Below are 15045 nucleotides of genomic sequence, written 5' to 3' on the forward strand. Positions count from 1 at the left end.
TCTACATGCATGCTTAAAATAAATGAATAATAAAATGTCCTAACTCTAACTGTATTATAAAAGAATAATAAGGATAGAATGTGTAACAATATGTATTTTGGTATGTAAAGGCTTCAAACAGATGATATAAGAAAGCAGTTAGGCAATTACTCCTATTTATAATGCATACATTTGGACAGGAAGTTAATATTAAACTTAATATGTGTTAGACATTTTCATACACTTATGTAGCATTGTCATGGGTGACATTAATTTCCAAAATGGTGAAGAATGCTTGGTAAAGTTCTCACCTGAGCCCTGGGGAGTTGGGGAATTGATACCCCAGCTACTGTTAGTCATTGGAAGAAGGTTGCTCCTAGTAGGTATTCATTCCCCCAAGATTATAGCTGCCTCCCACCTCTCCAGGCACAGGAGAGAGTTTCCAGGCACACAGACATGTGGATACTGGCTGGTGGAAGTGGTCCTCACACAGCAACATTGTAAGGTCTACAGGGTAGGAAAAGCACAGCCAGCATCTGCTACAATCCAGGCAGCAGATCAAAGATGTCCGGGGGAAAGGCAAGGGAAAGAGGAAGCTGGCAACAGGGAATGGCGAGAAGGTCCCCCCAAGAGAGTCAAGACTTGGGGATGCATTTGCTGAGGTCCCCTAATGGTGGATCCCTAGGGGGGTGACCACAGAGCCAGCTGCCCAGCTCCCGAGAGCTCTCAGGCTCCAGTTCCTCTCTCCATGATCCCTGTTCACTGTCTGGGTCCTGGCTCCCTGCCCCCACCATGAAGCCTCTTTATAGGGCTTTCGCTTGGATTCTGAGTGTGGCCATGTAGCCTAGTTTTCTAATTTCCCTGTTTCCACAGGTGTCTGTAGAATAAACCTCCATTATTGAGTAACTGCAAAGTCTCTCTGCTCCATACAACTATAGACCCTGTCTCCAGCATCTTCTGTCTGGAACGGAGCTCTGGAAGCCTGTCTGTTGCCCTACTTCTCATCATCAAAAAAATGATCATGAGAAGAGGATGGTGAACACGTACAGAGCACATCATTGGTTTTACCCATTGTTCTAAGCCCTTTCTGCAAAGTAAACTCAGGTTACTAACTGCTACAACCTTATGAGATAGGTAGCATTATTATCTCCATGTTACAGATGAGGCAAAGGAAGCACAGAGAGGTTAAGTGACTTGCCCAAAGGCACACAATGAGTGGTGGAGCCTGGAGAGGAAACCAGGTGGTATAAATCAAGGGCCTAACTCAGTCACTCTTCCTCTGATCACTTGACTCTACTGCCTGCAATCACTGAGCAACACTGCCTCTCAATTAAGCTGGTAAAGTGATCTCTTGGCACTAAACCTCATTCTCTTGTAATTGAGGGATATTCTTGCTTCACTGTCACTCTAAGGTTCTGCCCTGCAGAAGACAAAATATGAGGGCCAGGCCGGGGTGGCTAACGCCTGTAATCCCAGCACTTTGGAAGGCCGAGGTGGGTGGATCACGAGGTCAGGAGTTCGAGACCAGCCTGGCCAACATGGTGAAAGCCCATCTCTACTGAAAATACCAAAAAAATTAGCTGGGCATGGTGGAGTGCACCTGTAGTCCCAGCTACTTGGGAGGCTGAGGCAGGAGAATCACTTGAACCTAGGAGGCGGAGGTTGCAGTGAGCCGAGATCGCGCCACTGCACTCCAGCCTGGGCGAGAAATCAAGACTCTGTCTCAAAAAAAAAAAAAGACAATTTTGTCTAGGTTGGGGCTAAGAGCAGGGTTTTGGAGTTAGACAGGCCTGGGGTCAAATCTCAGTTCTGCCCCTCCCTGGCTGTGTGACCTCAGCAGTTGGCTTCCCCACTCTGAGCCTCTTGGAGCTGACGACTGCATAGGACAATGTATGGGAGTACGTGTGAAGAACAAGAGCTTCCTGGCACAGATGGGTTATTATGGGTGTGAGGCTTTGGATAGAGTCACTTGGACATCAATGACTGCCTGGGGCTGCCATGAATCTGGCAGTGCAGCTGAACCCCACCTCTGGAATCAACCCCACTCCAGACCCCGGGGCTGCATTTGGCCTGGGAGTGGGCATGGTGAGTGAGCTCACTGACTCACACTTGAGCCAGCCTCCCTGTAAGCCTTCCTGTTACCCAAGAGCCAGTCATGGGCCCTGTTGGTGTTAACTGAGATCAGGCATGGACAGCTTGTGGCCTGGTGCCTAGACTATAGTAGATGCTCAATAAACGAAGTCATTGCCCACACCAGCAGTGGCATTAGGTCGGCCGACCACAGCATCAACAGCTGATGAATACAGAGAAACAGGCTTTGGAGACAGACCTGAATGTGAGTCCTGGTCCCATCACTTAAGAGCTGTGGCACTTGGGACAATTTGCTTCAGCTCTCTGGGCCTCAGTTTCTCTCGCTGCATATGAGGATCACTATTGCCTGTCTGTAGAGTCAAGATGAAACTCTAAAGCACTTAATAACGTGCTTGGGGTTTGGCCACAGCTCTATAGTGGCAGCTATTATTACCGTTGTTTCTGCTGCAACTGCTGATGTTATTTTCAACTCTATCTCCCTGGTGACTTCCTGTCCTTTATGGATACATCAGAGTGTATGGCACTCAGGAATGGATTTTCTGGGGTCAATACTCAGGATTCAGGTCTCAGTTCTACCACTTCTTATCTGTGTGGCTCTAGGAAGGTGATGTTGCCTTCCTGAGCCCATTTCTTCATCTGTGAAATAGAATTAATAACCACACCTCCCTCCCAATGACATTCTTAGGGTTTAATGAGATGATGTAAGCATTGATTTATAAAGCATGACAGGCTGGGCGCAGTGGCTCACGTCTGTAATCCCAGCACTTTGGGAGGCCGAGATGGGTGGATCATGAGGTCAGGAGTTGAGACCAGCCTGGGCAACACGGTGAAACCCCATCTCTACTAAAAATACAAAAATTAGCCTGGTATGGTGGCACACACCTGTAATCCTAGTTACTCAGGAGACTGAGGCAGGAGAATCACTTTAACCTGGGAGGTAGAGGTTGCCATGAGCCGAGACAGAGCCATTGCACTCCAGCCTGGGTGACAGAGTGAGTCTCTGCTTTAAAAAAAGGAAAAAAAAAAAAAAAAGCATAACAGACTGGATGGCACCTGGTTCATACCTGTAATCCCAACACTTTGGGAGGCTGAGGCAGGAAGAGTGCTTGAGGCCAAGAGTTTGAGACAAGCCTGGGCAATACAGCAAGACCCTCACCTCTACAAAAAAATAGATTTTAAAAATTAGCTGGGCATGGTGGTGTAAGGCCTGTAATCCCAGTGCTTTAGGAGGCTGAGGTAGGAGGATTGCTTGAGACCAGGAATTGGAGGCTGCAGTGAGCTATGATCACACCCCTGCACTCCAGCCTGGGTGACAGAGCAAGACCCCATCTCAAAAGATAAAAAAAGAATAAAGAATGACAAGGCCTCTCCTTGAGAAAGGGAGGAAGGGGTGGGTCCAGAGGGGAGAAAGGGGTGGGCAATAGGGGTGCTGTATCTCCACAATGGGGATGCCAAGCCCCTGCCTTCCATCTGTCTCATTGCTGGGCACCCCTGCTCCATCTGATCCTGATGCCCAGCCCAGGTCTCCCATACACTCGGAAAAAGCCAAGATGATTTCTCACCTTGTTTGTAAAATATGCAGGTTAAAGTAATTGAAAATTACTCTATCCTTTTCGATGCCTTCCTGAGGCCCCCATAGGCCTCCCACACACCAGCTGCATCACCCACTGGGAGGCTGCAGGTGCCTGAGACAGGCTCCGGGTACAGAAGGGGAACAAAGTCAGGGAAATGATGCAGAGTTGGCTCGTGGAGGTTGGATGGGTGAGGGGTGGTCCCGGGGCCTGCCTGCAGGAAGTCTGCTGTCAGCTGGCTATCAGACAGAAGGCCCCTCCTCTTCCTACCTGGGGGCAGAAGAGACTCAATTATGGCCGAGCATGGTGGCTCACGCCTGTAATCCCAGCACTCTGTGGGTCACCGGAGGTCAGGAGTTTGAGACCAACCTGATAAATACGGTGAAACCCCGTCTCCACTAAAAATACAAAAATTAGCCAGGTGTGGTGGTGTGCACCTGTAGTCCCAGCTACTTGGGACGCTGAGACAGGAGAATTGCTTGAGCCCAGGAGATGGAGGTTGCAGTAAGCTGAGACTGCGCCACTGCCTGGGTGACAGAGTGAGGCTCTGTCTCTAAATAAATACATACATACATACATAATGACTTCATTTATGCCTGGCACTGCCCCAGTGTCTGTTCAGCTCTCCAGCAACTCCCACTGCCCAGATGAATCCACGGGGGCCCAGAGCAGTGGTCAGTGGGGGGAGGTGGGATGGGCACTCAGTACCCCAGGCAAGGCTGCAGAAGGCCTCTGGGCAAGGGGACAGAGATACTGAGGCATGAGAGAGAGAGGCTCAGGTGGACCACACCAGCACAGTTCACCGGGCTCTCCGCAGTAGCCTCCCAACCAGTCTCCCTGCATCCCTCCTTGGCCACTAAGTGTATTGTTTGCACCCTAGCCAGAGTGATCCTATTAAATCCCAATGCAGACCATGGCTCACTTTGCTCAAATGCTCCGTGGCTCCCACCTCCCTCAGCGAACAAGCAAAGTCCACTATGGTCTGCAAAGCCCTAAATGACCTAATCCTGTTCTCTCTCACCCCTACCCCCAGTCTTTTACTCCATTCCAGACCTGCTGTTTCCTGTTAGGCCAGCACACTCCTACCTAGGGCCTTTGCACCTGTTATTTCCCTGCCTGGAATGTTCTGGTGGTTCACTGAGGTCTCGGTTCCTCTGCACAGAGTTCTCTGGCCATCACCCCCATCATTTCCACATTTTTATCCAACTTTATTGTTCTTGGTATTTACCACCTCCCAACATTATAGCCCTAATCGACCTGTTTATTTACTTTCTGTCTCTCCCATAGAAGGTGAAAACCTGGAGGGTAGGACATTGTGCTGTGTCCTTAGGCCTTGAACAGGGCATGGCATTTGCTGAATACACTGAACAGGGCATGGCATTTGCTGAATACATTAGTGACAACAGAAACTGACCCACAGAGAGGTGGAAGGGGAAATAATGGATAGATGAATGGAAGGAAGGAGAGAAGGAAGGAAGGAGGGAAGGAAGGAAGGAAGGAAGGAAGGAAGGAGAGAGGGAGGGAGGGAGGGAGGGAGGGAGGGAGGGAAGGGGAGGGAAGGGAAGGGAAGGAGGGAGGAAGGAGGGAGGGAGGGAGGAAGGAAGATCAGATGGACAGATTGATGGACAAGTAGATTGAAAGCAAAATTGATGGATATGTGAATAAAAGGATAGAAAGATGGGTGAGTGGAAGGAAAAATGGATGAATTAATGGAAAGAATAAATATAGGAAGATGGAAGGAAGAATGAATGGATGGATGGATGGGTAAGTGGGTGGATGGATGGATGGATGGATGCATGGATGGATGAATGGGTGGTAGGTAGATGGATGGATGAATGAATGGGTAGGTGAGTGGGTGGATGGATAGGCCAGTGGGTGGGTGGATGGATGGATGGATGGATGGATGGATGGATAGGCGAGTGGGTGGGTGGGTGGATGGATGGATGGGTGAGTAGATGAATGGATGGGCACACGGGTGGGTGGGTGGATGGATGGATGGATGGGTGGATGGATGGATGGATGGGTGGATGCATGGATGGATGAATGGGTGGTAGGTGGATGGATGGATGAATGAATGGGTAGGTGAGTGGGTGGATGGATAGGCCAGTGGGTGGGTGGATGGATGGATGGATGGATAGATGGATAGGCGAGTGGGTGGGTGGGTAGATGGATGGATGGGTGAGTAGATGAATGGATGGGCACACGGGTGGGTGGATGGATGGATGGATGGATGGGTGGATGGATGGATGGATGGATGGGTGGATGGATGGATGGATGAGTGGGTGGGTAGATGGACAGACATTCAGGTGGAAACACACACCAGCAGATAAACACAAGATCAGGGCAGTAGGGGCACATGGTTCTGCCTGAAAGGATTAGAGCCTAGGATATGGGCAAAGTTCACAGCCCCTTCCTGGGAGTCTCAGAACTCTCAAGCCCCAGGCTCCTTCAGCAGGCCTCTCCCACAGGTCCTGCCCCAGGCCTGGCTCCCTCAGGAAGTGATGCCGAGGAACATGGCAGGCGGGGGACCAACCCCAGGCTTTATTGAGCAGATTCCAGGGAAGGGTGGACAGGTCGGCCCTCGCCCCAGCCCTGGAGCCTCCTCTTCTTGCCCTTGCAGCCCCCGAAGCGTGGGTCTGGGTCTTTGAGGTCTGGGTGACTTTCAGCTGCTGAGGAAGCAGCCCCGCTTGTGCCACTTCTGGTCGCGGATGCGGCGCACAGACTGCAGCTGCGGCTGGCTGGCGTTCCACTCATTCCAGTGGCGGTACTCGCCCCGCTCAAACACGTACTGGCGCCCACGGTAGCCGGGAAACTCATAGCCAACCCACCTGCCGGGAGACCAAGGTTGAGATGTGGACGGTCTGCTTCCAGTCACCCTGCCTCCAGCCAGCATCTGACCGTGCACTGCCTGCCTACATTCCCCCTAAGCTCCCCAGAGCCCTTGGGACGAATCCAAACTCCTTACCCTGCTCACAGGACCCTTCCCACAGCATCTCTAGTCTTATCTCTCAACATCCCATTGACGACTCCACACCGCAGCCTCTCTTATTCTACTTTCCCAGAACCTGCTGTGTGTGTGTGTGGCGGGGGGGAGCTTTGTATGCATGATTCCTTCTGCCTGGAATGTTCTTCCTCACCTCATCCTTCTCCTTCCCCCTTTTTTCCACTTGCATCCCTTACAGCTCAATTTAGATGTCTCCAGACTCCTGCAGGCTGAATCGAGTACCTCACTGGGACTCCCAGAGCCCCTTGTGCATCCCACAATCCTGATCTCATCACAATCCTGATCCCATCACAATCCTGTGATCCCATTACAATCCTGGTCACAATACGTTGCGAATACCTGTTACTTTGTCTGTCTATCAGACTATGTAATCTTTTTTTTTTTTTTTTTTTTTAGCTGGAGTTTCGCTCTTGTTGCCCAGGCTGGAGTGCAGTGGCATGATCTCAGCTCACCACAACCTCCACCTCCCAGGTTCAAGCGATTCTCCTGCCTCAGCCTCTCAAGTAGCTGGGATTACAGGCATGCGCCACCATGCCCGGCTAATTTTGTATTTTTAGTAGAGACAGGGTTTCTCCATGTTGGTCAGGCTGCTCATGAACTCCCGACCTGAGGTGATCCTGGCCCCAGACTATGTAATTTTTTTGAGGGCAGAGGATATGTGTCATTCTTGCTGTTCTCTGTATCTGCATACCAGCATATAGTACATGTTCAGTAAAAATTATTGAATAAATTATTATCAGGGATGGGTGGTGTCCCTCAAGGTCCAACCCCAGATTCCAAGCCCACAAGTGAGATGTAACCACCTACAAAAAGCAGGTGATCCTAAGACTGCATTAACGGTGATATTAAGCCTAGAAAGAGGGAGGTGATAAGCCTGCTCTCCTCTGTACAACTTGTGTCACACCTCAATAGCTGCACACATCCTGGGCCCCTTGGTAAGAAGAACAAGAGTTATGAGGGGGAAGAATATTTCAAGAATCAGTTCAAGGGCATGGGGATGTTTAGAAAAGGAGGAAGGGGCCAGACACAGTGGCTCACGCCTGTAATCCCAGCACTTTGGGAGGCTGAGGCGGGCGGATCACGAGGTCAGGAGATCGAGACCATCCTGGCTAACACGGTGAAACCCTGTCTCTACTAAAACTACAAAAAATTAGCCAGGCTTGGTGGCGGGCGCCTGTAATCCCAGCTACTGGGGAGGCTGAGGCAGGAGAATGGCGTGAACCTGTGAGGCGGAGCTTGCAGTGAGCTGAGATCGCGCCACTGCACTCCAGCCTGGGAGACAGTGAGAATCCATCTCAAAAAAAAAAAAAAAAAAAAAAAAAAAAAAAAAAAAAAAAAAAAAAAAAAAGGAGGACTCAGATGGGAACAGGTGGAGAGAACAGATTTCACTTGATTTAAGTCAAGGCTGCCTAGAAATCTCAATGGGGGCCGGGCGCGGTGGCTCAAGCCTGTAATCCCAGCACTTTGGGAGGCCGAGATGGGTGGATCACGAGGTCAGGAGATCGAGACCATCCTGGCTAACACGGTGAAACCCTGTCTCTACTAAAAAAATACAAAAAAAAAAAATAGCCGGGCGAGGTGGTGGGCGCCTGTAGTCCCAGCTACTCGGGAGGCTGAGGCAGGAGAATGGCGTGAACCCGGGAGGCAGAGCTTGCAGTGAGCTGAGATCCGGCCACTGCACTCCAGCCTGGGCGACAGAGCCAGACTCCGTCTCAAAAAAAAAAAAAAAAAAAAAGAAATCTCAATGGGTCAGGAGTGCAGGGAACATCAATCATGCAAGAAAGTATGGGCACTGATTCTGTTTGGAGCCAGAGGTGTGGCTGACCAGAAGATGGGGCAAGGGTGAGGGTTGGGTCCCTTACGTCCCATTGATGGCGCGGACACTCGCCACACGGTCCTGGAAGCCATGAGCCCAAAGGCTGGGCACGTCATCATCCACTATCTCCATCTTGCGGCCACTGAAAGCTGGGTTCTCAAACAGATGAAGCTTGTGATCTGGGCTATCCTGAGGGCAATATCGTGGGGTGAGCGGCTGCTCCCGTATCCAGAACAGAGGTCAAGGAGGCTCCAGATGCCGGAAAGAATCAACAAGTCACCACAAAATAACACCCACCCCCAAACCCGCTGCAGGAGAGAAGGGACTCAGGAGATGCCTCCACCCCCAAATTCACTGTAGGAGGGACAGGGAGAATCCTCCAAAGCTGGTCGATTTAGGAATCTAGAGCCATAGATGATAAAACTGAAAAGGAATTTTCAGATCTTGCTCAATCCCATCATTCAAATGGTAGAGAAACTGAGGCCTGGAGAGGGTGGACGGAGATCAAAAGTATCAACATATGAGCTTTCTCTCTTTCCTAACCAGATGCCAGTTTCATCTTCCCGGTTTCCCCTCTTCCATTGCCCTCTAAGGAGGACTCAGTTACGTGACAAAGAGAAAGGGTTGGTGCAGCTACTGGATGTGAGTGAAGCAGGGGAGGAAGAAGGGTGGTGTTTAAAGTGTCACTGTGGGCCAGGCATGGTGGCTCATGCCTGTAATCCCAGTACTTTGGGAGGCCAAGGCGGGCAGATCACTTGAAGCCAGGAGTTCAAGACCAGCTTGGCCAACATGGCGAAATGCCGTCTCTACTAAAAATGCAAAAATTAGCCCAGCATGGTGGCAGGAGACTTCAGTCCCAGCTACTCAGGAGGCTGAGGCAGGAAAATCACTTGAACTCAGGAGGCAGAGGTTGCAGTGAGCAGAGATCATGCCACTGCACTCCAGCCTGGGTGACAGAGCAAGACTGCAACTCAAAATCAAATAAAAATACATAAATAAAAAATGTTTAGAGAGAGAGAGAGACTGCACTCCAGCCTGGACGACAGAGCAGGAGTCTGTCTCAATAAATAAATAAGTAAATAAATAAATAAATAAATTAATTAATTAATAGTGTCACTGTGACTGTGTCCCTTTCAGGTGTTAGAGAAACACAAGTAGAGAACTTAAAGTATTTTGAAGCTACTTTCTGAAGTTATTTCCTAGACTGCATTTCTTTGATAACAATACTGATTTGTGACTGGACCACGTGGCTCATCGTTTTAATAGGGTTACAAAGAAAAGTCCCAGTGCTATGCTGGTTTAATTCAAGATGTGAGTCTTGGTGTCTCAACTCCCAACCCAATGTCCATTCAATATCCCACTTCTTGTCCCACACAATTGTTCAGATCAGAAATATGAGGGCCCTTCCCTGGCCAGGTCCATCTGGGCCAAGCCCTCAGCCCAGCTCGTGCAGTGAGCTTGCCTGAAAAGCTCCCGGTGCACCCTGCTTCCAGGAACACCCAGAGGTGGGCAGGAACCATACTCACAATGTTCAGAGGCCGGAGGGACAGGAGGCTGTCACTATTACGGCTGTTGGACCAGGCATCCCAGCGAGGATAATCCCCCTTCTCCAGAACAAACTGCTCCCCGCGGAAGGCCCTAGACTCAAATCCCAGCCACCTGAGGGAGGAAGAGGCCTGCCTGGGTCACCTTTGCTGCAGCTGAGGAAGCATTCAAGTTTAGTGAGAGAAGGATCCAAGAGCTGCTGACCTTGAACCTTGCACCCTCCCTCCAACCCTACTGCTAATTCCTGGATCTGTAATTAAAGGAGCTGCTAGGACATACCAGGGACTGTCTGAGACTCTGGGCCGGAAAACCATCCTAGCGAATGTTGCGGAGAATCTAGCCTCCGTGCAAGGTACTCAGAAAAGTCTTTAGCACAATGCCTGGCACACAATAAGTACCCATAGGTGACAGCGACTTCTTCCTCTTCCTTTTCTTCTTCTTTGTATTATATTGTTTTTAATATGTATTTATTTGCATCATTCCATTCATTTTCGTAAAAACTCTCTCTGAGATATGTACCATTGTTATCCCCATTCCACAGATGAGCAAACGGAGGCCTGGTGTGTGAAGCAACTTGCCGAAGATCACCCAGGTGGTTAGTGCCAGAGCCTGGACTTGCAATCCAAAGGCGGGAATTCAGGGCCCAGGCGGGATACCTGCCTGCCTTGTGGACATGGATGGGACACTTACCCACTTTGGCCTCAGTTTCCCCATCTATAAAGTGGGAATAAGAATGACACCTCTCTCACGGGGTCATGAGGATTCAATCACATAATGCATGTTAAATTTTAGGTGTTACAATGATTATTAAAATGATAAATATTAAATCCCATGTTCCAGTCACTGAGCTAGGTGCTAGGTCGTCCTTGCTGTTTTTCTTCCAACCTCAGGTATCCTGGGATTTGCTGCAGATATCTAGGATTCTAGAGAATTCTTCAACTCTCATTTTACAGATGGGGAAAATGAGGCCAGAGAAGGCAGGGGAGTTGTCAAAAGCCCCACAACAGATCTAGAGTTCAGACTGGGGCCTCCACACTCCCAGAAGGCTCAGGGTTGTGGCGAGGGACTGGGGGTCTAGGTACTCACGGCCCGGACTCCACTTGGATGGAGCCCACCTTCTCCAGCAGGCTGTCGGTCAGGCTGGGGCACTCGGCCGAAAGCTCGCAGTGTTTGCCTTGGAAGTTCTCTAGTTCGTACACGATCACCTAGAAGAGCAGCGTCCTAAGCATCCCACCTCTGCTGGGCTCCCGGCTCCAGCCTCTGCCCCTCCTTGGGGCATTAGAGGGAGGTACCATCTGCTTTATCCTCTCTGCATCTCTCCAGCCTGGAGCCAGCACCGAAGCGGGCCTGCACTGCCCTCTAATGGCCATGGAGGGAAACGCGTTCAGGAACTTCAGTGAGATCAATTAAAACTAGGGATTGTAACTCTAATGTCCGGCAGGAGCCAGGTAGGGAGCCCAGCGGACTGAAATAACCCGAGAGGTTGGTGGGGAAATGAAGCTGCTTCTGGTAATGAGGGAATGAGGTCCCAGTTCCAATTTTTTCAAGAGAAAAATTCAGAAATCTGTATTTTCCTTAACGTGAAATTTCCCCCTTTACAAAATGAAACACCTGTTTGCAATCTCTGGGAAGACCTCTGCCCGCCCCAAGCCTAGGCGGAGAGGGGCTGCAAAGGCAGACCAAGGTTTTGCCTCTCTCACCTGCCTGGAAACACAAACTGACTTTGTAGAAGATCCCCAGGGAACATCTGTTCTAGTCATTTTACAGAAGGGATCAAAGAAGCTCAGAAAGGGTAAGATACTTGCCTCGGGCTGCACAGCAAGTTAAGAGGAGGCACTGGGATTCGACCCATCCTTAGACTCTGTCTGGAATAGTTTCCCAAAAAGCCCCCGGAGATGGTTTGGAAAGGGCAGAGCCAACGCATTCAAACCTTCTCTCAGATTTCTAGGGCGCCTCCCTCTGCTAGCTGGCTTCACTCATTTCTTTTAGCCTTTACACCAACTCTGGCCATGATGTCTGGGCACCATCCACATTTCAAAGATGGGGCTGTTGAGGTCCAGAGAACCTCCAAAACCTGTGCCCTTTTCCCCAGAGAGGGCAAGACACCAGGCTGAGGTCACACAGGCGAGTCAGAGCTCAGAGCCGTGTTTCCAGAAACTCCCGAGCCTCTCTGATCCATTGACACAGGCAGGATGTGGGTGACCATTTCCGTTTTGCAGAGGAGGGGGGATGTGGCAAAGTCATGAAGCAAGTTTCTAACAGGAGGGTGGCAGTCAGAGGACCCACCTGGAGCGTTTTGTCTTGGCCCGGGTGGTTGGAAGGATGGGTCTTCCTTTCTGCAGAGGTGCTGCTTGGCTGGGAAGATGACCCTGAGGCCCAGGAGCAGCCCTCTCACCCCCTCCCTGCCCAGTACCTTGTAGCTGCCCCCAAGGCCTCCATGGCTCTTGCCAGCTGCAGCCTGCTCGGGTGCTCCATGCTGTTCCGCCATCTCCCCAGGAATACCTCTGGCTTCAAATCAAAGGAAAATGGGTCATTGGATCCACCTGGGAGAAGCCAGGTGTTGCTGTGACTGGAGTCCAGGATGAGCTACAGAGCCTTGCTGCCCACAGGGCATGGCCATAACTTATGATCGACATTCGGTCATTCAGTCATTCAGCAAACGTCCATTGAGCACCTACCATGGGCCACGTGGTGGACTGAGACAGTGGGATCAGGAACCTCATTGGACAGAGGGGAACTCTGAGGCTCAGCAAAGTGAGGCCACTTCCTCAAGCACACAGAGGAAGTGGCCTGGGTCGGGTCTGGCTCCAAAGCCCGTGCCATTTTCCCCCGATCCAGATGCTCCTCGAAACCCAGGTTTCCCAGAGCTCTCTGCAGATGTCCCATCCCCAGACCCTGGCTGAAGGGTGGGCTTCAGGGGGTTTCCTCTACAGGGGTCTCTCCCACCTCCATACTCCAGGAACTCTGTTGTTCACTGGTTACTTCACCAAAGATTCCATGAGCACCTACACAGTGCCAGGCTCTGGGCTGAGTGACCAGGAGGCACAGGAGACCCCAAATGTCAGGCGATAGACAGACAAACCTCTAGAGAAAGCGTTTGTAAGACCAGGTCCTTGGACACTTGATCTGGGCCAGTCTCCCTGCGTTCGGTTACTCATTCCTTAAGCATTTATTGAATACGACTGTGTACCAGCCGCTTCAAGACCCAGACACCGACAGTTCTCCTTCATTGCTACAGGGATGGTGACATGCAATACAGGCCCCTGCTGCAGTCACATGGAAGCATGCTTATCATTGTTGCACCCATGGACACACACAGGACTGTTCTGTTTGTCAGCACACACACACATACGTGCACACACTCACAAAAGTTTCTATGGTCACTATCAGTCGTATTTCACCCGTGGGCTCACAGGACAGTTTCTCTCTCTCTCTCTCTCTCTCTCTCACACACACACACACACACACACACACACACACACCCCTGCCCATTTCAGACATCCACAGTGGTACACAAGGCACCTACATCTACACCCCACATCCAACTGTTACCCACCCACGGCCACCCCAGCACGGCCACCCCAGCATGCCCAGCTGCACAGCCCATATACTCTGGACACGGGCCTAACCATGCACAGCCTGCGGGCTGTCTGTTCTGTCTGTCCCAGCCTCAGCAGGAAACAGGGCTTGGTCCAGCTCACAGGGGACTCTCAGGGGACTTGGCAGGTACCACGTGTGCCCACTCCCCTCCCTCGGAGGGGCTGTTTTGGAGGGTCCCCTGCCCTAAGCACATGTCCAGGGGCTTGGACCCTGGCCACTGCAGACAAGGGTCCCCTGTTCCACCCCCAGCTGCGCTGTCAGGGTCCTCTCACTGGGACCTGACCCTTAAGGGAGACCCTGGTTTTTTTGCAGGCGGTCAGCCATGCACGTCCCACAGAGACCACCAAAGGTCCAGGCCTGCCAGGGTGGCTTTTCTCTCCCCACCCCCAGCCCATCCCAGAATGAACCTGTTGCTGTAGCCTCGGGAAGAACAGAGGATCCACGGCCGTCTGCAGACTCGCCTGCTTTTGCAAGGGGCATGCTATTTATGAGCACTTTCTGACAGCCCAGCACATCCCAGCCTGCTGAGGCAGCACCCTGTCCACCCAATTTCATCCAGGCCGTTTCACTCCAATAGCGGGTCCACGGAGGCCCCCAGTGCCTGTCTCCTCAGCCACAGCCTCTGATGACTTCCTGGGGGCAGACGGACCTCACTGGCTTTGTGGGAAGTCCAGCAGCACTGGGCGAGGGGCAGGGTGTGCAGCTCTCCGGTGTCTCCCCACAACCACCAGCTCCCTTTCTTTGGTTTCTTGGGGTCACCATTTCCTATTGGGGTACATGAAACCTTTGGAAAGATTCTAGTTCTCAAAGTGAGGGACCTGAGACACTCTCCATTTTCCATGTGCCATGTGGCCTAAATTTTAAGTCAGATCACCCTAAACATACTCTCCAACTTGGGCACAGATCCACCCACCCGTTTCCATAGGATACTGTCACAGAACTGACTGACTTTCTTCCTGCAGAAGACATTCACGAGTAATAGCTACCATTTACTGAACACCTACTACATGCAAGGCATTGTGTCAGCTTCATAAGCAATGTGTGGAACTCTCATCCAGCCAACTTTAGGGGAGGAATTGTGATTCCATTTTATCCATGGAGAAAGGTTCAGAGAGGTGAACTCATTTACTCAGGATCACACAGCAGACAGAAGGGGCTGGCCTGCTCCACGACCTGGGCGCTTAGCCTCAATAGAAATAAAAGTGACCATCACAGTCAACTTCTTTATGACCAAAGAAAAGGTAGATCCAGGCATTTAAATTTTATTTAAGAGATAGGATCTTGCTACATTGCCCAGGCTGGACTCAAACTCCTGGGCTCAAGCAATCCTTTCTCCTCAGTGTCCTGAGTAACTGGAACTATAGGCACGTGCCACTGCACCCAGCTTCCAGGAATTTTCTTTTTTCTTTTTTTTTTTCGAGACAGAGTCTCGCTCTGTC

General features: G+C 50.9%; 1 protein-coding gene across 4 annotated transcripts; it reads right to left on the reverse strand.

The window, feature by feature from the left end:
• Nucleotides 1-6157: 6157 nt before the first annotated feature.
• Nucleotides 6158-13550, reverse strand: LOC105495697 (crystallin beta B3). 4 transcript variants are annotated; one of them, XM_011765423.3, is made up of 5 exons: nucleotides 12420-13550; nucleotides 11093-11211; nucleotides 9988-10120; nucleotides 8508-8650; nucleotides 6158-6469 (listed from the first exon to the last, which is right to left on the reverse strand). In XM_011765423.3, exons 1-5 carry the CDS (start codon nucleotides 12492-12494, stop codon nucleotides 6304-6306), a joined length of 636 nt encoding a protein of 211 aa, XP_011763725.2. In that variant the 5' UTR covers nucleotides 12495-13550; the 3' UTR covers nucleotides 6158-6303. The 4 variants fall into 4 exon arrangements, 1 of the variants encoding a protein (XP_011763725.2); XR_011614004.1 differs by lacking the exons at nucleotides 8508-8650; nucleotides 9988-10120; nucleotides 11093-11211; nucleotides 12420-13550 and adding an exon at nucleotides 6822-7849 and having other exon boundaries at nucleotides 6330-6469; XR_011614003.1 differs by lacking the exons at nucleotides 8508-8650; nucleotides 9988-10120; nucleotides 11093-11211; nucleotides 12420-13550 and adding an exon at nucleotides 6607-7849 and having other exon boundaries at nucleotides 6331-6469.
• Nucleotides 13551-15045: the final 1495 nt, after the last annotated feature.

This window comes from Macaca nemestrina, chromosome 15 (genome assembly GCF_043159975.1).
Source record: "Macaca nemestrina isolate mMacNem1 chromosome 15, mMacNem.hap1, whole genome shotgun sequence".
NCBI classification, from domain to species: Eukaryota; Metazoa; Chordata; class Mammalia; order Primates; family Cercopithecidae; genus Macaca; species Macaca nemestrina.